This window comes from Cyprinus carpio, chromosome A1 (genome assembly GCF_018340385.1).
Source record: "Cyprinus carpio isolate SPL01 chromosome A1, ASM1834038v1, whole genome shotgun sequence".
Taxonomy (NCBI): Eukaryota; Metazoa; Chordata; class Actinopteri; order Cypriniformes; family Cyprinidae; genus Cyprinus; species Cyprinus carpio.
Genome location: NC_056572.1, coordinates 25,856,464 through 25,883,595, shown reverse-complemented (window position 1 = coordinate 25,883,595; position 27,132 = coordinate 25,856,464). Strand labels below are relative to the sequence as shown.

Sequence of the window (27,132 nt, the reverse complement as noted above, 5' to 3'; positions counted from 1 at the left end):
TAAGCAATTGTCCATTGCACGTGCAGGGTATAAATTAAAAGATGCTGATTAACACTGGTTGGACCCTTTAAGTATTATTTGATTTTCATATCATCATACAGAATAAAGAAATAAACAAAGAACTAAATAAATGAGGAAATAAAAAAATAAAAACACAGAAAAGAGTAACTGTATATGCAAAATCTGAAAATGATACATGAATAAAAAAACTGAAGTAGCTAACTGTGATAGATTGCTGTAGTGATAAATAGCTAAGTTAATAAACAAAGGAAGGATTTAATACATGAAAAGTGTAGTGTACAATGTTATTTATTTCTTTGTTGTTTATTTTATGATTTATTTGTCTTTGCGGTTTATAGCTTATTCCGATTTGTTTCCCATAAACGATTCCGTTGTGGTTGATATTGTAGAATTCTTGCAGTTCCCGATTGCAATCAGTCCGTGATGAAGTGTCGCAGGTTCACAGGTGCAGCGAAAAGTCCTCGTTTCGTGACTGCAGCGGTGCCGTATTCACACGACGACGAATAACAGCGTTTAAGTGCGTTTACATTTAAAGAACCATTCTGTAGTGTAATATCGAGTTTTTATTTTCGCTTGCATATTGAAAAGTCCGTCGTGTCCCCGCCCAAGCGGTGTCGGTGAACTCCTGCTCCACAGGGGAGGGGTCAGACGCTTCGCGGTGGGACGACGAGCACAGAGAGGAGTGAACAAGGGGAGCCAGATAGATTGGTGGGTTTTTAAAAAGACTGCTTAAATTTGCTGATCTCAGGTTTCTTCTTTGTTTTGCTTCGTCGAGAGAAACGCGTTACAGGCCACTCGTTAGAAAGCGAACTCATAAAATAGGGCAGATGCGTCTGGCGTAGCGTGGGGCTGAAACGCCCAAATATAGAGCAGCAAACGTTTGGAATTACAATCACTTCCTACCGCTTGGAAAATCTGAAACTGGCCACAGAGAAGCCCGTTTCGATAGGCCACGACCTCACATCGGGACTTGTAACGAAACCAAAAACAAAGGTAGACTCTATGGAAACTCTTCTGTTTGTTCTGATCTCTCTGATGGCTTTCTTTGTGGTCTTTTGGTTTTCCCTGTTTGGCCTCGTAATTGAGGAGTAGAACAAAGTTAGCCAGCTCTCCATGTTAGCAGGCTAGTGGAGTTAGCCGCCGTGCTAATCGAAATGGCACGAGCGTGAGGATCTTTGGGACGGAAGGAGCTCGTTTCCTTGAAATTCCTCAAAGTTCACCTTTAGATCGAGTGCGTAACGTTAGTCGTCTCTTGATGTTGTAACGCAGGCTTTGTGAAAGAATAACCGGGAGCGGAGCATTTCGGTGCTTTTCCAACCTTATTGTAGAAATGCAGGATAAATAGAACAGATAAAGTTAACTTACGGGTTTCGAGAACTCTTTTGTTTTATGTGTGCAAGTAATTATGACACCGTTCCTGTATTGATTATAATCATGTCCAAGGCATAATTTCTGCAAATGAATACAGAAACTGATTTAGTTGAGCGTCAGTGCCTCATATCTGTGACGATTTCAATGGTTTATATATCTCAGTGGGACTTTTCCCCCGTTTTGCACTTTTAGGACTGTAAAATATTTTGAACTAATTATAGGTGTTATCGAAGTTATTTATTGATGTGAATTTAAAGTGGATAGTAATGCATCTGTGGGTCAGTAAACGGCAGTGAGGTCGAAACGTTCACTGTATTGAAGTAAAGCGGGCCAAGGCCCATGAACACACCTGAGTTTGCGGAAGTCATTTAAAGCATTGTTTATGGAGATGAGAATACCTGAAGTTGCAAATTATGGTATCCAGTGGGGTTTGTGGGGTTTTTTTTTTTTTAAATTAAAATCTAATAAATATAAATGACTCTTAACGAATTAGTAGATTTATTTGAAATCAAAATAACAGGATTTACAAGTGGGAGTTAATGTATTGGAGTTGAAGCTGATTTTTGCACAGTGTGTTGGGTCGAGATTCACATGTTTTGAGTTCAAGTATGAAGTATCGCGTTATCCACTCCTGCTCTACCTGCTCTGAGCCTCACCTGTGCCTCGGCGCTGTTTCTCTCAGGTTTACTTGACTTTGACTCCTATCTGCGGATTTTTTCCCAGAAGAGGGCGAAATTCGGTCAGATAAGTCATCGGGTATACGCAATAATCATTACGGGAAAAAAGTTTGGGAACCTGTTTAGTTAGTATATTAGCGCAAGGGGGTGTGTGTGGGGTGGGGGAAGAGAAAGGCGCGGTCCTCTCTCTCTTTCTCTCTCTCTGGGTGTGTGAGTGTGTTAACAGTGGATCTCATTTACACACAACCCTCGTGAAGCAGCAGGTTACACTGTGTGTGTGTGTGTGCGTGTGCGTGTGCGTGTGCGCGCGCGCTTTACATCAAGAGTCGTCCGAGACGCTCATGATGCCTATCAGACCCTCAGCAGAAACTGACAGGCTTTCAAAGCAGGAATGTTTGGGATTTTTCCTACTCGCTTACCTTGAACTGAAAAGGCCGGTACGTGTGTACACTCGCCCGATTTAAGACGCCCCCCCCACCCACCACCACCATCCATAGAGGAAGCTCGATACTCAGTTAGTGAAGAATGAGTCATGACCTCCATACAATGGAGTATTGAATTGTAGTGTGCATCAATGTAAAGATAAATCAGTGTAGTACCTTACAAAGATATAATGGTAGTAGTAATAATAGCCTACTTTTTATTATTATTATTATTATTATTAAAAAGGTTGAAAACGTTTTAAACAATAAAAGAACCAATCTAGACCTTGAGCATTAAGTGTGCAGGTTTTTTTTTTTTTTTACTTATGACGTTTAGGTAAAAATTACGGAGCTTACAGAATAAATGCAAGACCTTTTCTAATTAATATTATGATTTATTTATTTGTTTTTGCTTATGAAGTTAAAATGAAACAATTTATGAACTTACAGAATAAATTCAGGACTTGGTCATTTATGTTGCTAGCTTTTTAAATACATTTTCTTATTTTTAATATGTAGTAATCTTGGTAATCAAGCAATAAGGCATTCCACTGCATGCTGGGACAGTGACTATATTCACAATATGCCACAGCTTTTTTAGATTGAATCAGTGGTTTACCCAGAAAAGAAAATTCTGTCGTAGTTTACACACCCCCATGTCCTTCCAAACCTGTATGACTTTCTTTTGAAGACCAAATAATGTTTTGAAGAATGTTTGTAATGAAACAGTTTGGGTGACCAATGAATTACTGGAAAAAATAATTAAAAAAAATCTTAAAATATTGTCTTTTATATTCCACAGAGGAAAAGGTCATGCAGGTTTGAAACAACAAGAGAGTAATTGATGACAATTTCAATTTTGGAAGAACTATCCCTTTAAAGAATGTTTTGTCAATGGCAGCTTAAATAGCAATTAAAGAACTGACAGGACTGATGGTGTGTAAAATCTTACTGTAGACCTCCTATCTTATTTTAATACAATATTTGAGAAGAACCAACCAGCTAGTCTTTAACATATTGCTGGCAACAACAGTCTCCAAAAAGTTATTTTGGTTTTGAAAAATGTGTTTTTGTCATTGAAGTTGATTCCATTCCATACTACCCAGTTTGGGAGTAATAACTGCTAAAGAGTTATAGTTTTGCAGACTTAATGCAAGTTGTAGAGGAGCTGAGGGACTTGCTTTAATAACTTGAGTTATTCTTCCAAATGTATAGGGAAATCCTATGTACTCATAAATGTTCATAAGATAAAAATTTTACAGTTCTATCAAAAATGGTCCAATATATGAATTATGTCTCTGTTAAAGCAATTTGGCCAAAGTAAAAATAGTACCACTTGTTCTATTGCAGTTCTTCCAAAGGAAAGAACTTTGTGGAGAGAAATAGTGCTGGTAATAGTTCTTCCAAGCAAGATTTAAAAAAAAAAAGCACATTCTCTCTTCCTCAGTGGTTGCAACACTATACTTTAGGTTTTCAAATTCCAGGCAACGTCATTACAGGGAGAGAGGATAATCTGCCCCTCCTTGTTACCTTGTACCTGCAGTAACGCCCTCAGGTTGATGTTTAAAAAGCGTTACGTCACCAGCACTCCCATTTCCGGGTTTCTGTGCTCTGACTGCAAGCTGGCTGAATGAGAAGTAAAGGCTATAATGTGAAATCGCTAATTGACGTGTCTGTGCAGAAAAGGTTAGTAGATACTTCCCAAATGCTTTGAGGCTTTAACACACACTGAATGCAGTTAGAGGTAGGCCTATAGTTGGTTAAAGCGCATGGCTGATTACAGATCAGTTGGCTGCATGTGTACCAAAGTTCACTGAGCATTAGAATGGAGCCAAGCCAGTGCTGATGGTGTTGCTCTTTACATCCCAGCATTGGCTGAGTCAGCAGGAACCCAGAAGCATGCATGATGTGTGGTAAAACAGTACTACGCTATTCACCTTAGTCAGGTTAGACGCCATATTGAATTTAACATGAATGAAAACAAGGCAGTGAGCGATAGATTTACAGTTTTCAAAGTGGCAAAAGAGTCCCAGATCACATAATTTTATAACTCTCTTTTAAACTTTCAAACTGTTTTATAGAGTTTTCGTCTACTGAATGTTGTCTAAGAAAGACATTTAGTCAGCCGAACGTTCGGTTTTATTGTTAAACAACAGTACAGTCCATTAAACGCACCATACGTCTGTCCCTCACAGCCTTGTTTTCATTCCTGTCAAAAATTAAATATGACTCTACACTGATGAAGGTCTGTTATCAGAATTCTCATGTTGGTATGTGTATAGAGGTGTTTTCCTACTCAGACACCTGTATTGACTTTGTCTCAAAGTCTCTCCATATAAAGGAACATTATAGTCCGCTTAATGTTTTTCTTCCCATAATCCACATATTTGGAGCATAAGTCAGCAGCTGTTGTCTGAATTGCCTCCCACGTGCATCTGAAGATCATATTTGACTGCCTGCTGCAGCTGCAGTCTGTTATACAGCAAGATCTATTTACTTCTCCTAAATGTTTAAACTGTGTCCTGTTATATTGTATCTTACTGTAATTGTTAGCTCAGCCCTAGGTGTTTAGAGTTTGGATGCTTAGTGGCTTAGCTGTCTAATACCTCTGCTATCCCATTAAAGGATGCAAATGATTAAGCACCTGACAAATTTAGTTACACAAGGCTTATGTCGAATACTGCCATCCCTACCTCCGTCAGTCATGAGAGTTCTAGAGTCAAATGCTTTTGATGATGTATCGATGATGTCATGGAGGGCACTGTCTCTGTAATCCCGCCAGAGCTCAGGGCAGTCTCAGTGGGGTTTTGCTGAATTATGAATTTTGCTTTATGCTTTAATATGGACTGGCATAATTTTTTTTTTTTTGTGCCAGTGATGCTGGGTTTTTGACATGGTTCAGCAAGCTGAACTCTGCGTATAGTGTACCTGTGGTGTTAAATCATGTTTTATATGATTCTTGCCCAAGTTTCAGGGTGTTCTAGGTCAGACCTATTTAAAGAGTCGTCCCATGACAGTTTTCTCCTTAGAAGACGAGAATTTTCACAGCTGGTAGCGTCCTGTGGAGGCCTATTTGTAAAGTGCACAGGCTGTGTCCGAAACTCGAAAAATGTAGTGTATGGAGGGAGGACGGCATCAAGGCCACGTTCAAATGTTTGTGTAACATCCTGTCTGCTTGGAAGCCTTCGTCTGGTTGATATATATTGTGTTAGAGAGAATATAATCAGTGCTTTTTTTATTTTTGTATATTTAATACCTTTTTAAAAATGTATTAAAATTTTTGCTTTGAATTCATCAGCGTGAAACCATTCAGTGTGTGGAATTTATAGTGTGTTATAATTGGTTTATGATTTAGATGACCTGTTTCCTTATTCCTGGTACCTGGTAAACTGCTGTGTGTGTAGTCATTGATTGACTTGTCAGCAAGGAAGCTCCTTCTGATTTGGACACAGTCGAAGATATATTTTTGTGTGTGTGAACCAGTTATATAGTGTTTTGTTTGCGAGGTGTCACTTCTGTGTATCATTAGTTATGAAGTTACTGCATGAAATGGAAATTCACCCTATCGCTTATAGTGAACAATTCATACAGGTTTCATTTAACTTTCTATTTCTGACATTTTTAATCAGTGTCATGTACACTGAAAAAAAAAATTGGTATAGAAGCATAATTTTAGAAAATAATTACAAAGAAATGGCAAGTAAGACATTGAATTAAACATCAAATTTAAAATGCGTTTTCTTGTAAAATGTACTCCAATAATGTTTTAATTAGCTTAAAAAAAGATATATATATTTTTTTTAACCAGTGTATATTTTGTTTTTAATAATCACACTCTGAAACAATTACAATTAGTTACATTAAAGTACATTAAGCTGGTCATTATCATGAAATAAAGCACACCCCATGTCCTCCTATCATCCTGAATGCGGTTTATTGCTGTTTATTAACAACTAATTCACTGTACATTAGTTCACGTAATTCGAACTACTTATTATATTAACAAACAAATGGACATGAAATAGTGGTTTAAGCCGAGATTACAATGGGCGAAGGGACCACAGAGTGAAATGAGAGAGGTGCAACTAATACAACAAATAAAAAAATATTCAACCCACAGAATATTGCAATCGACCAATCAGAATCAGGGATTCCCAAGAGCTGTATAATACAGTATCATTTAGACCAGGGGTGCCCAACCCTGCTCCTGGCGATCGACTGTCCTGCAAAGTTCAGCTCCAATCCTAATCAAACACACCTAAAGCAACTAATTAAGGTTTTCAGGCTCACTTAAAAATTAAAGGCAGGTGTGTTTGATTAGAGCTGGAGCTAAACTTTGCTGGACAGTCGATCGCCAGGAGCAGGGTTGGGCACCCCTGATTTAGACACTCCGTTCTGTGTTTTACTCGTGAAAAGTGTATCAGAAGTCTTTGTTATCTTAATAATGCATGCATCAGTGAGAGACAGTATGAGATGTGAGTGAGTCATTGGTTACACACTCTTCAATCAGATGCTTAGGGAAAGAATGAGGACATATGTCATAGGGAATGCAGAGAAAGCGGGACATATAAGGAGAAAGTAAGGGATGCGTTTTCCAGTTATTTTCAAGCTTCCAGAGGATCTGAGACAGGATCTGACATGCCACAGTACAAGCTGGAATGTGTGTGTGTGTGTGTGTGTTCATTCCTCACTTTCTACGAGAGTCTGTTTGCTTTGTGGGGAGGGAAGTCGAAGAGAGGTGGAAAACAGTTTCAGTCCTAGTTGAAACTGACTGCTGCGTCTGTGTTTTCAAGGACAATGCGATCACACCCACCGACAACCCCCTCCCCCCCAGCGAACTAAAATCACCACGGCATATGCACACCCCGCTGCTCTCTCAACCGATTCTCTGTAGTGGACACACATTTCCTATTGTTCAGTTAACCACTAAGCAGACAGCTGCAAATATTTCCTCTCGCTCGGTCTCGCACAAACAGAGAGAGAGAGAGAGAGCGGTTGTGAGCTGGTTGCGGGTTGAGTTAGCTGCCTGAATCGTCGGGGGTGCGGAGCTTTTCCTATGCTGCTGTTTTGTACATTTTGGCCTTGACTCCAGCTTGCTTCCATTTCAATCCTGCTCTCATGATAGCCACTGTTTGTTTTTTGGGATTCTTTTTTCACTCTTGGATCGTTGTGCTTTTGCGGTCTCCTTAAAATAGTTGTTCTGTGTTTAGTGGATGTCTAGAAATCTCAGTTGAGTTTGTGCTTTATGCAGTTGCAAATGTTACAAAGTTTCTATCCTTGCAAAGCTAGGATTCAAGGCACAGATTGATTATGTATAAGGTCTTCGATTCAGTATCAGTTAAAGACCCCTATTTTGAAGTGCTTTGACGAGCTGTTTAAAGGAATTTTCTACCAAAAAATATAATTTTGGTTATTCACTCATCCATATGATGTTATTGTATGCAACACACATTTGCACAGATTTTGAAGAATGTTCATGCTGTTCTTTTCCTTGCAGCAAATCCAAAAAAGAGATCAAAGACTACCAAGTTATAATAAGAAATTGCATGGTTATAGTTCAGTTTTATGCAGCCATTAAAACTGTCAGTATTTACTTGCGTTGCTCCAAAGACTTTTCAAGCCATAAATTTTAAGCTGAAATTTAAGTTCATATTTTTGGATAATCTTCCCATTAGTCAAAGCTTTTATCTTTCATTTGTGCTTTCACATATTCAATCTTAGTTTGCCTTTCCTTTTTTATATGAGAGACCTGAAGGATGCAAGTCGTGTGAATTGAATGCAGACAAGAGAGTTTGGCTGTCACCGGAGACGCTTAAAATACTTGGATAAAATAAATGCATTTTTTTTTTCCTACTAAGCAGCATTAAGCCAAAAATTTTAAACGGAGAACGGTATAGGCTATGTTGTCATTCTTGCATACAGGTGATTTCTGGGGGATTTTGGTTATCAAGTTTGCCTGTTGATGAATTCCGTTTTGGAATTTTGTTTTTACATTTGGCCCATTCATCTTTGTGTGCGAGTTATGTTTTGATTATCTTTTGAAGTGAAGCATAATGATTCATGTACAAGGCCAGGTACAAGTAAGGGCTTATTTCTCTTTCACTTTGACTTAACCGTAATAAACTAAAAAAAAAAAAAAAAAAAAAGGGAAGCTCAGTTGGAAATGATCGGAAATATTACTTGGGTTAATTTCTAACTTTCTTCCCTTTACGTGTCTTTATTGTAAGATAATAGAGATTGTGTAAAGCCACCATACCCTCAGTTTTTTTTGTAGTTTTTCCAAGGAACCTTTTAAACCTCTCTCAACCTGTAGCTCGAATTGACTCAGCTTCCCGTATGACATCAGTCTTTTTTCAGAATACATCTATCTGCTGAGATCAGTGCTCGGATCAGCGCTCCAGAGTTTTTTTTTTTTTTTTTCTCTCTTTTTTTCTTCTTCAAACCATCTGCAGTTCACACGCGGTGCTTGCACCCCACCCAGATCACTGGTGCTAATGAGCAAATGCAGTGTGAACTCACAGAAGTAGTTATTTATACACTACGCTACTGATATCCTGATAAGTTCCACATCTAACAATGGAGCCTCTGTGTTTAACAGTGAATAATAAACACTGTCCTCTGAGCCTTCAGAGTAGCATCTCCAGCTGTTTTATAAAATTCACTGTAGAAGTTAGTTTTTAATAGTCTTGTTTTAAAACCAGTTAAGGGTTAAGATACAGTGAGCAGATACTGCCTACTATCATGTTCTGTTTTGCTTCGAATAATAATAATCTTTCATCTTATTATTATTATTATATCTGCATCGTTTTTTTGGTACCTGTATCAGTATTTTCTGAAGCTGTTATTTTAAATGTTATGGTTCAGTACTTTGGTTTATCTAAAAGTGCTATGATATTACTATTCATCATGGTTATTCACCATGGTAAGCTGTTTTTAATTAATTTATTTTTAATTAACTTGAACTTGAGTTTGTTTCCAGTTGTCCTCCAGGAAGGCCAGCATAGCAGAACAGACAGCTTCTTTAGTTGCGGTACAGTTTCATGGAGCCACTTTTGATTTGAATAGACCTTGGCTCATCGCTTGTTGTGTCTGCACTCGTCGTTCCTGCCTCTACACGATCTCTTCTCACACAGCGTCTGAATCACTCTCCTATCTGTGAGCTTGAAACCGGTCTGGTTTCCTCTGTGTGTTGTCACTCAGCAGTGGCAGCGCGATCATGCCTGCGTCTGAAGTGCTTTGTTAGCACCTGTCTCGTTCGAGTTGTCTTTTCACAGTTTTATTTTCTGTCTATCATGTTTTCTCTCTCTCTCACATCTCTTTTCTGTCTCTCCCGGTTACGGTTTCTTGATTTAGCTTACCGCATGGGTCACATGGTGCTCAGCTTCTTAAGCTGTGTATTTGTTGTCTGCGTTGAGCGCATGTTTCTGTGTTTTCAGGGCACGTGTGGAGTGCGCAAGGTATTGGATCTCATGATGTGTGCGAGTGTGTAACCCTGTCCTCTTTCTCTCAGTGTGTATGGAGCAGTGTGAGAATGCCGCATCTCTCCTGGCCTCTGTGCGAGAGCAGGAGATGCAGTTTGAGCGTCTGACTCGAGCTCTGGAGGAGGAGAGGAGGAGCGTGGGGCCCTCCGGTACCCTACCCCGCCCCCTCCCCACCCTGCAGGTAACACCCTCCCGGCCAATCATGCAGCAGCAGGGTTCCCCGCATCATCACCCTGCAATATCTCACCCTTGCTGCATCACTCTGCACCAGTGCGTCCTAGTTGGCACCTCAAGGAGCATGGCGATTAACCCATCCTTCACAGTTGTGTTCAATGTCACCAGATCCCACTTTTTGCATCCTTTCCTCTTGTCATCATTCACCCACCCACCCTTTGTCATCATCATAATGCGCAGTTTATGGCGTGTGATGTACTTAGAATACTTAGTTATTAAGTCACTTTTTTTCACTTGCATGTTTCATCATGTACACAATTTGTTTGTCACCACATAACATTTTTTTTTTTTTTTTGAATGTCAACCATTTGATTCTTACAAACGCATGTCTGTACATGTGTCATTAACCTGTCATGATGAATGTTCTTCATCGAAGAGGAATTTCCCCCGTTTACTCACTGTCCTCATGTTGAATGTCTCAGTTATCACTGAAACTTTCTCAACCCCAAAACCCTCTTCCGCTGATGTCTGTGAGCGGAGAGATAACAAACCGGTTTGGTAAGATGAGTCTGCCTTGTGTGTAGAGGATTTCAAAAAGTCTTATGGTGGAAATTGCTCAATGCGAACATGTTAAGTATCGTCTTAATCCCAGCTTTCTCAGTTTACTTCAATGTGTAGACTAGAGAACTCCTCTGATTGGTTGCATGATTCTACTTAGACACGCCCCCTCCTTCAAGGGCGTCGACTGTGTGTGTGAGTTAAAATGATTTGAAGGTTTTATTCACAGCTAGATAGTCACATACACAACTTTCTCTTGGCACTCAGATACGTTAGACAATCATATCTCACAAAATTGGAAGGTATACTAAAATTACTTAAGTATTATTCATATACTACTATAGTATTGATTTTTTTTTTTTTTTTAAATAATTGGCTTTTGTTTTTGTATTTTAGTACTTCAACTTACTTCTATTAGTTGCCAGCATTTCTGAGTTTTTTGAGTTTAAGATTTTTATCTAATATGTATATTTTGTTTAATTTCTGGTATATTTAAATTACTGAAGACAACAGTTCTAATAGGTTTAGTTAATAACACTGGTTTCAGACCCTTGCGACTTAATTTCTTACATGGAACATGATCTTTTGCAGGAGGGCTAGGCAGCACTTTATTTATGAATTAAATTTATTATAATAAATAGGGACTTGATTTTATTTAATAGAGACTTAATTGTCCTAAAATAATATGAAGTTCCTTAAAAGCAGACCAAACATGCTGGCCGTCAGATTAATTTATTTAATTGAAAAGCTTTCAATCTGTCATAGCTCCAATGTCATTTTGCACTTGTTTACCTTTTAAATATGGAGCAAGAGAACCAATGTGCTTGACATCGTTGCTGTCAAACTCGGTACAGCACATCTTGATGCTCACCACACAAATGCGAATGATACTGAGAACTACGACAGAAGGATTGAACGCTCGGTCTGTTTACCAAATGGCTTGAAGAAGCGGTGAGTAAATAATAGAACTATTTTGAAAACCATTATCTCTCCCGTTTTCTCTCAGGCTCACTTTAACACACAGACAGACATTCGTGTAAAGATAAGAAGCTGGTCAGCAGTGCTTGGAATGTCACCATCATGTGTATCTGCTCTCGTCGGACATAGTTGTGTAGATATTAACATGCTGAGCAGGCTCAGTTCCTACCTGCTGACAGGTTCCCACAAGCCCGCCTGTCAGCTAAGATTACCATCTACTTTCACGGCTCCCTCTGTGGACGGCGAATAGTACAGCGGCCCACTTCCCCTGGTTTGCGTTTAGAGAATTTGTGCTTTAAGTGTGAATTGTGCTGCATGCCATTGTCATGTAAAAGCATGATTAATGTTATCTGGTAGCGGTCAACCCCCTTCTCTCATTCCTTGCATTCATTTATCAGTCCATTTCCGCAATATTGTCATGTTTCTCTTGTGCAATGGTCTCATTAACTTAAGTCATTTATTTTGTTTCAAGTGTTTTTCTATTCCTATGCATCCTTTGCATGAACATTCATAAGATAATGTTTATACATTGCCGTATTTACTCAAGGTCCTGCTACAATTTGTGGTCTTTCTGAATGTTTTGCATTGTTCACCGACATGATCACTGGCCACATTGACCGCTTCATTGTCTCTCTTGGCCTTTTTAATTAATTTTTTTGGTCCGTTGTAATTTTTCTCTCTCTCCATGTCTTTAGAACGGCCGTGTCATTGGTGATGCAGAGTTAGAACGGCTCAAATTAAACGAGGGATACATAAACGGGACTCAGGTTAGTATGGTGTGTCCGCAATGGATCATTTTCTTTACATGTTACAGTTGTGTAACTAGAATAATAATAATGAAATTATAATTAATTTAAAAATAAAATTAATAAATAATAATATTAATCTTTATTATTTGTATAATATTACTACTAATAATAATAATAATAATTATAATAATATCATCACAAAAATAATTACTATTATTGTCATTATAATTATAAAATAATATTATTATAGTAATTTTTACGTGTCAGGAAAAAACACAATTCCTTTTTTTTGGTAAACATTTTATTCAGGAAAAAAGGATATAATGTACATTGTATAAACTCAAATGCTTACTTTATTCATTGTTCATCTGATTTAATGCTTTGAAAAAGATCTCAAAACAGCACTGGTCTCGGGCTGTCCTTACGGTGAACCCTGTGTGATACTCCTGTGCATATTTTCACACTTAATTATTCTTTCTGCACTGACTTATTGTGTCGTCATTAACGTGCACCTACGAGTGCTCCAGATGGTGTGTTTGTGTGAGTGGACACACTTCCTGTTCTTGGCTTATGTTCACTATTGTTCTTTGTTTGTGTGTCTGTGCTACAGTACAGGATGTTGGACCCTGGTCATATTGTTGAGTCGGTCACAGTCGAGGAGGACCCCCACGAGTCTATACCAATTATTTCAGTTGAAACCAGTGATGATGGAACCACACGTCGCACTGAGACTACAGTAAGTTTGCTTTAGATATGCAGTCTAATGTAACTTACCACATTTTGTCAAGTATGACCACTTGTCTTTGGAAAGATAAATGATGGTGCTTTCTCTTATCAGGTAAAGAAGGTCACAAAGATGACCACCACACGAACAGTCATTCCCTCAGTCTCAGACACACTTTCCCTGGATGGCACAGGTTCAGTCACTGGGATGCCCAGTTATAATACCCCAATGGACCGTGTGTACAGGCCACCAGGTGGTCCCATGGACTACCCCACCGCTACTGTCCCCCGTAACTACCACTATGGACCACCAGGTGGCTATGATGACTACCGCAGCGTCCCTCCTTCTGAAGCCTACGCCAGCCTCAACCGAGGGACACGAATGGATGACCGCTACAGGTCTCTGCTCGTTGCTTTTTCATTGGATGAAATCAAGCATTATAGATGTACTAATTAATTTACCCGATTCTTTTTCTTTAGGCCTGTGGATACCTATCGCACTCTGGATTCCGCATATCGCACCCACAGCCGGCCGCAGTTGGACCCGTATGCAGCCCAGCCCCAGGTAGGACGTATGGGCAGTGCTATGGAGATCTCTGGCATGCAGCGCTTTGTACCAGAGCCATACGGCTTGGAGGATGATCAGAGGAGCCTGGGATACGACGAACCTGATTACGGCATGGGACCACCCATGCATTACAGCACAATGCCCCGGTTGGCACATCCACACCATGCCCCACCTCCACGTCGGACAGGGTAAGTGTATTTTGTTGAAAATCAGTTTGATTGGGAAAGGTATTTAAGGAATAGTCCACCCAAAAATTACATTTACTCACCCCCATGTTGTTCCAAACCTGTATGTCTGTCTGTGAAACAAAAAAAGATATTTTTTTAAAATGTTGGTAAACACACAATTTCAGATCCCATAGTACTTTTTTGGTCCATGCTGTGGAAAGCTAATCGGAACTGTAATGGTCTGCCTACCAACTTTCTTTAAAAATATAGTCTTTTGCATTCCACAGAAGGCAGCTGTAAAGATCGGTCAGTTTGAACTGCTGTTTGTTTTGTGTAGGTCATATGAGGGCACACTGGATGGTGATATGAGTGGTGCTGGCGATATGTATTATTGGGGAGGAGGAGCTCCGCTGGCTCAGGGAGAGAGAGGCAGCATGGCATCCTTGGACAGCACTCTTCGTAAAGGCCCCGCCCCCACATCATGGAGGCAACCGGAACTTCCTGAAGTCATCGCTATGCTCAACTACCGCCTGGACCCTGTCAAAAGCAACGCTGCAGCATACTTGCAACATCTCACTTTCAAGAATGATAAGGTAAGGTTGCACATACACAATGTATGCTGAGTATTCCCGCCCACGTCCTAATATATTAAACATCAAATAAAATACTGTTCAGAAGTTTGGGGTCAGTAAGTTTTTAATTAAAAAACAGAAGTATTGTGGAATCTTACATATAAAAATATTTTAAAAGAACTAATTTATTCCTATAAAGCGAAGCTGAATTTTCAGCAGTCATTACTCCAGTTTTCAGTGTCACTTGATCCTTCAGAAATTGTTCTAATATGCTGATTTGATGATAAAGTTGAAAATGGTTGTGCTGCTTAATATAAAAAAAAAAAAAAAAAACACTTTTGTAACATCATAAATGTCTTACTGTCTTTTTGGCAGTGTGTCTTTGCCGAATAAAAGTATTATTTTAAAAACTTAACCCAAACTGATTGCCTGTGGTTTCATCACTTAGTACCGGCTTATGTCGAGGATTGATAAATCACTCAAATTTGACCTTTGCAGGTGAAGTCAGAAGTAAGACGACTGAAGGGGATCCCTGCCCTCGTGTCCATGCTGGATAACCCAAAGAAGGAGGTTCATTATGCTGCATGCGGGGCACTCAAGAACATCTCATACGGCCGAGATCCAGATAACAAGATAGCCATCAAGAACTGTGACGGAATTCCCGCGCTGGTGCGGCTACTGAGGAAGACGAGAGATCAGGACCTTACCGACAGCATAACAGGTACGCAGTGTTTATCGCTGAAATCAAGATTCTTATACATCAGTTGTTGATTGGATGGAGGCAGATCTGAATGCGATCTTGCGGTCAGTTGTAAGAAAGGGGCAGCGTTTAGGCAGACTAAATGATTGGAAATCTGCCATACATCACCAGTAGTGATGGGATTTATGGCTCTTTGAGGGGATCCGGATCTTCGCGATCCGTTCCTTTCAAAGAGCCGTTCAAAAGAACGGATCTTTTGGCTCTCTTTTAAAATATTTAGTCAGTTTTAAGAAGCCAGCTTGGGGGCATCTCAGTTTATCCTGGAAATAATCACTGGGAGGAATGATGAGGTGAGATTTGTAGTCAAATAATTAAAACTCAGATATCACCACACACCAATATCTGAGTTTGAATTATTCTGAAATATTGATTATTACCTCATTTGTCATGTGTGGACTATATTCCATAGGGTTGCACAACATCCCTCTGCTTAGACAGTGACATCACTATTTTGGATTTACCTTTAGTACAAAGTGTGTGTGTGTGTAAGCTACGTTGACTTATGTTATTCATACAATACCTACTCACAAAATAAACATTTTTGATGTTTATTTGTGAGTAGGTATTGTATGAATAACATAAGTCAACGTAGCTTTACACACACACACACTTTGTACTAAGCTGGCTGCAATGAATTTCTGTGCAAAACAGCTTTTACTACAAACACTTCCACACAAGAACATTATCACACATGAACATTTTGATAGAAAACAAAAAATATTTAAAGTAGATAAAATTAGAATAAATAAAATGGAAATGTCTACATACTATTACTACTGTACACTTTGCAAATAGGACATCAGAAGTACTCACTGGAGTACTCACTTGAAGGATGCGTGCACAACTAATAACTAATATCATCACGCTATAAAGGGATGGCCTGCGCTGGGTGCGCCCCTCCCCCTATAACTGTTCTGTCTCGCGGAGGCGCTCATGTGTGTGCATCTGTGTGAAACACGCATAGGAAAAAAGAACGACAGACAGAACGGCTCCCCTCCAGCCGCGACTCGGCTCCCATCGTTCATGTTTATGGGACGTTCAAAAGAATCGGTTCGTTCGCGAACGTCACAACTCTATTCACCAGAGAGAAGTCTGATGATACATGATACATACGACTCATTGATGATACATATTTCTGGAACAACGATTCAGCATATTAGAATGATTTCTGAAGGAAATTTGTAATAATTCTCAATATTAATGTGTTTACTGTTTTTGTCAAATGAATGCAAACTTGTTTGAGCATAAGTGACATTTCAAAAACATAAATTCATTTACATCTGGTAGTAACTGATGGCTCATCCTCTCTCAGGCACGCTGTGGAACCTCTCATCTCACGACTCTGTAAAGATGGAGATCGTGGACCACGCGCTGCACGCTCTGTCGGATGAGGTGATGGTTCCTCACTCGGGCTGGGAGAGGGGGAACGATGGCGGAGAGGAGAGCTGCAAACCCAGACACTTGGAGTGGGAGACGGCACTCACCAACACCACTGGCTGCTTAAGGTACGTTACATTAATGCATTTGGCAGATGCTTTTATCCAGGGCGCTTTACAGTGAATTCAAGGTATACATTTTTCAGGCTGAGAATCAAAAGCTGTTAAGCCAGAGCAACACAGAGAGATGGGCGGAGGAACGGATTAGCATGTGTTAAGAAGGGACAGTTTTATGATTCAGATTAATGAAAGACATTAAAGGGAGGAGGGGTGTGCCTCAGTGCTGCTAAAGAATTCCTGTCAAGAAAGTTTGGTTGTGTGTGAGGAAACTGCATTTCATGTGGAAGAAAGGAAGGAAGTGCTAAGGAAATGCTCTGAATTGTGTTTGCGAGCAAGAACCTCTGAGGCTGTGAAAGAACCAGGACAAAGTTTGGACAAAAGAGAGAAATGTGATCTTTGAATCCACTTATTTCCCTTGAGTGCTTCTCTTTGAGAGTGTCCCTCACTTCTCCCACTCGCCTATTAGGCTTTTAGAAAGCACTAGGTTCAGTCGGAGGAATGGTTTTACACCGTGATTACATTTCAATAGAGCTAACGGTGTCTTGTCTTTTTAACCCTCACTTTCCCATCCCCTATTCAGCTTTTCAGTTGCTATGTGTATACACTTGCTTAATATGTTTAAGGTGATGACCTGAAGCTATAACTTTCTGTGCATGTCAAATGTTACTAAACATTAAACAGGCTGTGTCCTAATTAGTTGCATGACGTTTCGCTCTCAGGAATGTGAGCTCGGAGCGGAGCGAGGCCAGGAGGAAGCTGAGGGAGTGCTCTGGACTGGTCGACTCACTCATGTACATCGTACAGTCACAGATCAACTGTAAAGATGTGGACAACAAGGTAACCTCTGAACTTTGACCATTAGGGTTTTGAAAACACTGCTCTTTCATGAAGGGGAAGCACAGGAGTACAGCGTTTTAGGGAAGAGCGAAGGGGGAAGAAAGCATTGTTGGTCATTTTTACTGCATGTTGAATATTTTCTGTCATATTTGAATGCACTGTTATAATTAAGCTTGGATAATGGGTATTTAGAGTGATTTCCCCTTTTTGGTCGTTCGACTTTTGTTTTTGTATTTCACTTTTCATAAAGGATAGATAACAAACTAAATAAATTAATGGTGTCACTACTGTTGAAGTGTTTGCACTGATTCTTTAAGATTTCTGCTGCTAGTTGTGCAGAAATGACACTGCATCTTTAAAGATATGGAACACTATTGTATTGTATCGTACACTATTATTTAATCATGTTTATTATGTCTCTGTGCAGCTGATTGAGAACAGCGTGTGTCTGCTGAGGAATCTGTCCTATCAGGTGCATCGGGAGATACCAGGCTCTGAGCGCTATCAGGAGATGACTCCTGTCAATCAGGGCCCCGCACCTTCCCAAAAGGGCAGCTGCTTCAGCTCCCGAAAGGGCAAAGGTGCGTGTCTGATTGATTTAAAGAAAAACACAGGCACTGGCTGTGGATAGTAACTAATTAAAATAAGTTACCTTGCTATCTTTGCATTCCAGTGCATCTCTGTGTTGTGTAAACAACTAAGAGGCCGTGTCTATTCCTTGTCTTAATAATAGTACACACTCTGAAGTCTGTTATGCTTGTAAGTTTGATATGTGCCAGATCAAGTGTGTTTACACAAGAAGGAGATACATCGTGCATGATTTTCACACGAGTGTGTGCTTTGTGCGTTTGTTGCTGAATAATTATAGGGTGGCTGGGGCACTATTGCAATATTTTACTTTTAATGCCAATACAGTCCTTTCCTCTCATTTTCTTCTGTATCTGTCTTTTCTTTCAATACGTATCTTTTTATCCTGTAACAGACGAGTGGTTTACCAAAGGTAAGCTTTTCTCTCTCTTTATTGTTTTTCTTTTCTTTATTTTTTTTTAAAGTAAAGGCTTTGCTTTGCTTTCATGGGAATCACTTACATTTTTTCACCTCATTGTAACCCATTATTAAACCTCAAAGTTCAGAAAGTGGATCTGAAATGGGAAACTCAGATAATTTTTTAGGGGAAAATAATGTCGGTCTTATCCCATTTCACATTCGTTTTATGAGCTGCACTGTTAAGTAACGTAAGAAGGCATTTTAAGGGGACCAGTCACACAAATAAGGTTTTTATTGATCTGAAGGAAATGGAATCATTAACTAGTATCAGATTATGTCGCTGGACACTAAACCCTATGGCTCAGTTTTAAAGCTGCCATAGTAAGCATCTAGATTATCATGGACAAAAAACCTTTACCACAAATATACAAATTAGCTGTATGTTCTTAGAGGACTGGGAAATGAGAGATGAGATTCTTCCCAAAAATCTTAGTAGTCTTTTGCATATGATTTAGTATTATTATTGTGTCACTGTGGCCTACAAAAATGCTTTCGGCATTTAAATCATTTCACTAGTAACCACCAGAGGGTGCCAGAACACAGCATTTCTGATAAATCCATTCATTCTTTACAAACCTTCACTGTTAATCTTCAATCATTTAGATGTATTTTTATATATATATATATATATATATTATATATATATATATATATATATATATATATATATATATATAAACTTGCACTTTGTCACCACTCTATAATATACTGTGAAAGGCCCGTTTTAAAGGCTCCAATATACTTTTGGCAAAGTTCTTTTTGTTGTTGTCGTTTACTTATGGGTAAAAAGAAGTTTGTAATACCTTTTTAAAGTTTTATACTGTTAGTGAACATTTAGATGAATATATAAATATATGCTGCTCTGTTTCCTCTCAATAACAAAAATGCACAACAAAAATGACTAAAGTTAATAAAAGCATATGATCATAGAGATGTAGATATGTTCGCAACATTTCAGTCATGTCATTTATTTATATAGAAAAAACAGTGTCAGTGTCTCTTTGGTAAATTTACAGTTTCTACTACAAAGAACCTCTTGTGTTCTTTTTTTCTCTTATGTCTAACCTTGAAGAAATGACCATGATGAAGGTGGAGCTCCAGAGCACACCTATCTGTTGCATAATGGCCACGCACCAAGAGATAGTTCAAAGGTGTTTACCAGTCGGAATGTACTTCGGGAAGTTAGCTTTGGCAAGCTAATTCAAACTTCAAACTAACTTCGTTTTGGCCTGATTTAGTTTGAAATTACGTCACACAAGTTCGTTCTTTGATTTCTCTTGCAGTATACTGAGGCTTTAAGTCATCCGTCATTAAATCACTTGGGGCTTTCCTCAGGGAATAAATGTAGCCTCTGTCATAACTGTATCTGAAGGACAAGCCTTTGTTTAAAGAAAATCCCCATTTTAAATCCATCTTTTAGAGGCTTGTGCTTCTAAATTGTCACAAATTACATCACTATCATTAAACAGGAGATGAGATTTGTGTGTCACTTTCTCTCTATTTTACTTGTTGCTCATGCTGCCTGCTTTGTTCAGGAAAAAAAGATGATGATGGAACTTCAGATATGATTGACATTCCAAAGAGAAGCACACCAGCCAAAGGTACAATGACAGTCTTGATGGCTTTGAATACTTACACTGATAGTTTCGCTTTGCCTTGTTTTGTAGCTAAATACTAGATGAAATACACTGTAATGATTTGTTTTGTAGGTTATGAATTGCTGTTCCAGCCAGAGGTGGTGCGTGTGTACACTTCTCTCCTGAAAGAGAGCAAGAACCCATCAGTTCTTGAAGCCGCCGCGGGGGCTGTGCAGAACCTGTGTGCAGGCCGTTGGACTGTGAGTACCAAGTTATTCTAAAACTTTCAGCGTTTGTGTGTGTAGTTACAATACTGCTATTACAGTCCAGAGTGTATTCGACTCATTTGACATTAAAGGGGTCATTATTCATTTACATAAAAGCTTGATTTACTCTGATAACCTAAAAGTCAAAAAAAAAAAAAAAAAAAAACGGTTTTATGGAAGTATAATTCGACCTCTTTTACTATATATATTTATATTTATATATATATATTTATTTATATATATATATATATATATATATATATATATATATATATATATATATATATATATATATATATATATATATATATATATATAATATGCCGTATTTAATTCTTGATTCTGATTGGTTGACAATCCGAGGGTGTTGATTTAATCTTGAATATACACACCAAGGTGGGCAGTTCTAATAAACTCTATGGTCTATCATAGGGCTGGGCCAGTTAATGGAACTTTATTTTCAAGAACGATTTTGGCTTCTAAAATGTATCTAAACAACAAAAAAAGAAAAAAAAAATTCATGGTTTTTCAGTTTCATTTGTATTTAAAGTTCAAAGATATCCTGTGTTAAAAAGATGAATATATTTGTTTCCAAAGTCACTGAGTTAAATAATTGTGATCTCAATACTGACCAAATTAATTGATTTATTGTAATTTAATTAATTTTTTTCAAGTAATCGAGCAGCTCCAGTCCATTCATGACGTATTCCTTATTTGATTAGGTTCATCAGGAGGTAAAATCTGACATTGTACTACTTGCTCCTTATCTTTCCAGTATGGGCGGTACATCAGAGCAATGTTGAGACAGGAGCACGGCCTGCCGATGATGACTGAGCTGTTGTCTCATGGGAACGACCGTGTGGTCAGAGCCATGTCTGGAGCTCTGAGAAACCTGGCCATTGACGCTCGTAACCGTGAGCTGCTAGGTATGTGAGCAAATGATACTTGTTTGTTTGTGTCAGCCTTTGTATTTGTGTCCATATGTGTACAGTCCCAATGAATGAATCCCAGTGTATTTTACTCTTCCTCTCTCTGTGTAGGGAAGCATGCAGTGCCTAACTTGGTGGCCAATCTGCCAGGCGGTGGTCAGAGTCAGCCTGTGCGCGCGCTCTCAGAGGAGACGGTGGTGTCTGTTCTCAGCACTATGGTGGAGGTGGTCGGCTCCAGCGTGGATGCGGCCAAAAGCCTGCGCAGCTCCCAGGGCATCGAGAGACTGGTGCTCATCAACAAAGACAGGTATGTTTAAGTGATTTTTTTTTAATAACTGGCTGGTCACATTGGAGGAACCTAGAAGAGGAAAAAGTATTTTAACTGTGAATGACAATCATCTGTGTTTTCCCCTTCTAGCAACCGTTCAGATCGGGAGGTGCGTGGTGCTGGGCTGGTGCTGCAGATCGTGTGGGGCTTCAAAGAGCTCCGCCGCACACTGGAGAAAGACGGCTGGAAGAAAACAGACTTCATGGTGAACCTTAACCCTCCTAACAACACCCGCAGCAACGGGGGATACGAGGACAGCACCCTGCCGCTAATAGACAGAGGTAAGAACACAACACATTCCTGCTGAATGTTCTTTAGTGTGTTTATGCAACAAACAGGTGTTTATATGCAGTATACATCTCAGCGTTTCTGTGATCTGACTTTGTTCGGGTCTCTTTGTTAGGGGGCAAACAGGACCGAGACAGAGACATGATTCCTCTTAATGACATGGGACCAGGTATAAAACATACTTTATTCTCAAACTTTAATGCTTCTACACAAGATCTAAAATTAACTTTAAACACATTTTCCAGTGGTTTTAGTTTTCACAATTCTTATTTACATTTGTATATTTTTGCTTCAATTTGCACTTTAAAATTAAATAGATTATACAAGGTTACATATAAAGTGTGTATATAAAATGTAATAAATATCGTGTATCAAGATTTTTTTTTGGGGGGGGGGGGTGAATGTATAAAATTCAAAAGTACAAAAATGATATGAAAAAGAACATTTTAGTTTTACAAACAATGTTTATAGTGACATTTATAGTGTTACTTTTGATTTTTTGCTGAATAAAAGTATCACTTTAAAAAAAAAAAAAAAAAAAAAAAAGTATTTCCCCAACTATGTGTGTGAGATCAGTGACAAATGCTTTGTATCTGTGGTGCCAGACGCTTACTCTACGCTAGACCAGAGAGGGCGGAGAAACACTTTAGATGACACTCTGGATCGCTCTGACAGAGAGGCACCTCAGGTAACACACACTTGCAAGGGAACATCTGCTCCTGTGCAGTTACACACAACAAACAACTTGTTCTCACTAAACTTCCTTCACAAGCAATTTATCACTCTAGACATCCTAAAACCTACACACTACACAACCTGAAACTTATTAACCTGCTGTGATTTCACTAATATTACTAAGAAGGGTTCTCACCTCAACTAACTCACACATGCGCCTCTCCTTCTATTATCACTCACCTCTTCTTCGATGCCTTTCCCTTTCTTTGATCCTCTGTCAATCTCTCTTTCTCTTTGACTCTCAGGGAGGAATGTATGGGGAGAGGCGGGGCTCTTTGCCTCTGTTGGACTCTTATGATGGTTAGGCCACTCCCCCTCCCCCCACTCAGTGCATGAGCAGGCATGGTATGTGTGTCCACCTTCTGCATGGCCTTCATGTGTTTATTTAAGTGTATGTGCGCCTCTCAGTGTATTTGTGGTTCTAACCCTCATTAACAGTATTTTGCTATTCTGTACTTGAGTGGAAACGGTTTTACTAATTTTTGTAAATCTCGTCCAGTGTTGGGGAAGCTTCTTTAAATTTGGAGGAGCTTGTAGTTGAGAAGCTACAGTTTCACAGTCAAGCTACAGTTACTGAAAAGTAGTTAGGTATACAAGCTGCTTACTGATAGTTTATTTATTAATATATTTTTATAGTTAAATTTTAAACTGCAAAAAGTCAGAATTGTACTGCAAATTGGGTGACCGCTTTAAATTGTATATACATAGTCATTTGTTTTGCCTTTTTTTGCAGTGAAATATTGGTAACACTCAAATTATAATTTATTTAAAAAAAAAATTTTTTTTTTTTTTTTTTTTTTTAAACAGTTCTGTATCTGGTGCAAAAACAGTGGCGTCATGTAAGATGACTGCTTTAATTGTAAAAATTTAAATGCATTAAATTAGTTTGAATTTAAAGCTGTTTTTATCAGCTTTTTAATTAGCTTTTTTATCTGCTTGAAATTGAAACAAATTTACAGTGAACAACTGAAGTAAAAAAAAAATAAAAAAAAATTGAAGTGTCAATATTTCACCATATATTTTTATGTATTTTTATATTCGATTTTTCATTAGAGATCTGTTTATCTTGTGCAAAAACAAGGATGCCAAATAGGATGACAACTTTAAATTGAAACATTTACAGTGAACAACTGAAGTCAAAAACAGATGACTTAAAAGTCGATATTAAAATTATTATATAACATTGTTTACGTAAAAAAAAAAAAAAATGTGCCATTAGTAGCATTGCCACTGCTCAGTTAGTTTCTCCCCAACACTGATCTCTTCCTCTCATGTGTCCACTTTGGTCACATGACTGATGTTTCAGTGGTTGTATCTGTCATCACTTTGCCATATAAAATGGGTGATGTGATTTTTGTGTAATGCGCACAAATTCCCATCGCAACTCTTTGACATTACTGACTCATTTTCTTTTTTATTAGTAAACCTAATGTAAGAGAGTACCACGCTTGACCTTCACATCTCATCCTGTTTCTGTCCACAGAAAAATTGATCGTGTGCATCACCCGCCGTGAGTTTCCTCCTCCTGCCTACTGTCCCTGCTGAGCCTCTGATCTCATCCCTCATGGGACCATAGCCACTAATTGCAACGACCCTTCAGTAGTTTTCAACATTCTCATGTTGTCACTCTCCTGCTCTCATTGAGATCAATGTGATTGCAAACAGCCACTACTTAGAATGGACAGTGAATTCCTTTCTCGATTTTGGTCCATGCCACTCTTTTTATGTCAAATAATGGAAACACTAGGGACTACAAACTCTATTTAGTCACATCCCCAGCTTTTCAAGCTTTATAAATCATCTCCTTTTTGTTTTTTTTTGTTTTTTTGCTTATGCATCTATTAGAACACTAGTATATTATGGCGTTGGTATTTTGATTATTTTGCTTCATCCTGCTTTGTGGTTCATATTGAAAAATGTAATGCCAAATTTCATCAGTCATATGTGGCCTGCAGAAAATAATGTATATAGAATTTCTCAGTAAGTTTTATGTCTCGTCGGTGCATTGCAACAGGCATGAGGCCTTTTTTTTATGTTTTTTTTTTTTTTTTTTTCATTGTTTTCTAAAAGCACTAGACGACCAACAATTCCCCTTTAGTTATCCATCTGTGGTTTTTTGGATGGTCTCGTGGATTGTTCAGTCTCTAGGAAGGGTTTGTTGTGAAAGCGTTGATGAAGCATAACAAAAGAGGCAGAGGGATATTTGATTGGGAGAATTCTTTTTTTTTTTTTTTTTTAAACCAGTAGAATTCTAGAAAGTTCTCTAGTTGTAGGTGAGTAAAGTTTTGTTCTTTGAGACTCCTTCTGTTGTCAAATTTGCAAAGCATTCCAGAGTGGGAGAGCTGTTTTGCGATTTTTATTTTTTTTCTTTCCCCCTTGAAATTGTCACTGGCAACAGTTAGTTTTTGTGTGGAAACTCAAAAGTAACTCACCCTTCATTCTTAATAAATACAATAAAATAGCCACAGAAGAGAAGATGCAAAAAATAAAGCTATTTACTTTGAGACAAATCGCAGCGCTGGTCTTAGATCGATGCTCCTACTTTTCAGTACTTTGTGAATCTGCCCTGCTGGTGGACCCAGTTTGTGCATTTTCATTTTTGTCTGAATATAAATGAATGTGTAAATATGACTGCGTCTCACAGATCCACTCTGCATACTTGGAGTGCCTCGCTTGCTCAATGCGTTGCGTGAGTGTGTGTGTGAGTGATAAGCGGAAAACAGGGACATTTGACCACCCTTCTGCCTCTTGGTTTCAGTGCCTGTATGTGTAGAGAGTGAACGAGTGTACATTTGAGGATGTATATGCATTGTTTTTTTTTTTCTTTGAGATCCATAAGTACAGTGCATGTTTCTTAGACTGCATATTCAAAATGCACAGTAAGTCTGTTGTAGATATTTACTGAATGGAAACCTCAGCACTAGGGGTCAAAGGATTTTTTATTTTATTATTTTTTTAGATTTTTTTTATTTTTTTTCCCCAATGCCTTTTTAATTCCCTGTCTGCCAATCCAGTCCTTCGAAACGCTGCAGTCAGTAAAGGAAAGGTTGGCTGTTGACTAAATGGATGTGAGCCAGAAATCTGAGTCCTGGTAAAGGAGGCTGTTCACAAGTTTGAGGAATCAATCGATGGTTTAATGTTAAAGGAGGCGGATAAATTAATCTTTTAATTACAAAAAATTGCATCTCTTTCAGGCAGGATTTAGACCGCTATTGATTCTAGCTTGATGAGGAAAATAAGATAGGTAAAATAAAAGCACATTTAACTATATATACCAGAGAATATTTGTTAATTTTAATTATATTGTTTTTCTTGGTTTTTGTCCTGTTGATGTTCTTTCTTTTCTATATTTTATGATTGGGGCTGATTTTGTTTTTTTGGGGTGTTGTGGGTGAATGCATATGCAATCAGTTTTATTTTTAAAATAAATGCATTTACGGTTCATATCTTTTAAAGACGAAAGGAAAAATTCTTTGTCATGTGCTGTCAGTTGACATGTTTCTGCAACACTAGCATTGATCTTGATTCATAATTCCTATATTTCAACACTTTACCTTTGGTCTTAAACATTGCACCTTTTCTCTCATGGATTGAACATGTAACTTAGCAATACTGTATTTTTCTTTTTTTTTTAATAAAAATTATTTTTTTTCTCAAGATTTCTGACAGTGAATTTTTGTGATTCACAGTTTTTTTTTTGGTTTTTTTTTTAACACATTAAATGCATTTATTTAAATTTATTCACTTTAAGAGTGTCAGTTTATTGACATAATATTAATAAATTTGATAAATCCATTTCAACACCTTATAGAGTTTGGTGGCTTGCTAGGAAATATAGTTAATGCACATAATATTATTAAATTGATTCAACAAAGTACCCCCCCCCCCCCCCAAAAAAAAAAAGTCAAATTACAAACTAGTCGAGACAGTTGAAACTTAACTGCTAGTTGTCATCTTAAATTACTTGTAAACAACTAAACCAGTGGTTCTCAACCAAGGCCACCCATTGTCCAAAGCAATATTCAAATATTCTGTAAATTAACTGCAATATTTTGTTAATTACATTAGTTTTAAGAGCTAAATGTTTTTCAAGGTACCCATCCTTTTTTACCAGTGCATTTACGTGAGTCTACCAGTCATTTACTGGAAAAGGATAAAAGATCACTAAAAAATAAATTATATCTGAAAATATTTTTGTGAGTTTGGCATAACTAGACAAAATGTAAATGTATTATAAAAATGCCCATAGTTTTAAGATTTCAGTAATTGCATGACTAGAAATCACATTTTTAAAATTAGGCTACTTCATGTTTTTTCAAAAAAAAAAAAAAAAAAAACTGCTTTTGAGGAGGTGAATTTTAATAATGTTAAAACATGTTGGCTTTTAGTTGTTTTAACTTATAATAAT

General features: G+C 38.1%; 1 protein-coding gene across 7 annotated transcripts; it reads left to right on the top strand.

The window, feature by feature from the left end:
- The first annotated feature begins 473 nt into the window (after positions 1-473).
- LOC109093353 (catenin delta-1-like) lies at positions 474-26,381 on the top strand. 7 transcript variants are annotated; one of them, XM_042759469.1, is made up of 21 exons: positions 475-729; positions 10,002-10,153; positions 12,378-12,449; positions 13,042-13,167; positions 13,270-13,553; positions 13,635-13,910; positions 14,227-14,482; positions 14,960-15,182; positions 16,534-16,726; positions 17,437-17,554; positions 17,982-18,135; positions 18,537-18,554; positions 20,137-20,202; positions 20,311-20,438; positions 21,220-21,370; positions 21,485-21,680; positions 21,792-21,982; positions 22,105-22,158; positions 22,595-22,677; positions 22,970-23,024; positions 24,208-26,381. In XM_042759469.1, exons 2-21 carry the CDS (start codon positions 10,007-10,009, stop codon positions 24,267-24,269), a joined length of 2,853 nt encoding a protein of 950 aa, XP_042615403.1. In that variant the 5' UTR covers positions 475-729; positions 10,002-10,006; the 3' UTR covers positions 24,270-26,381. The 7 variants fall into 7 exon arrangements, with proteins under 7 accessions (XP_042615411.1, XP_042615403.1, XP_042615426.1 ...); XM_042759472.1 differs by having other exon boundaries at positions 717-1,014; XM_042759477.1 differs by lacking the exon at positions 18,537-18,554 and having other exon boundaries at positions 474-729.
- The last annotated feature ends 751 nt before the right edge of the window (positions 26,382-27,132 follow it).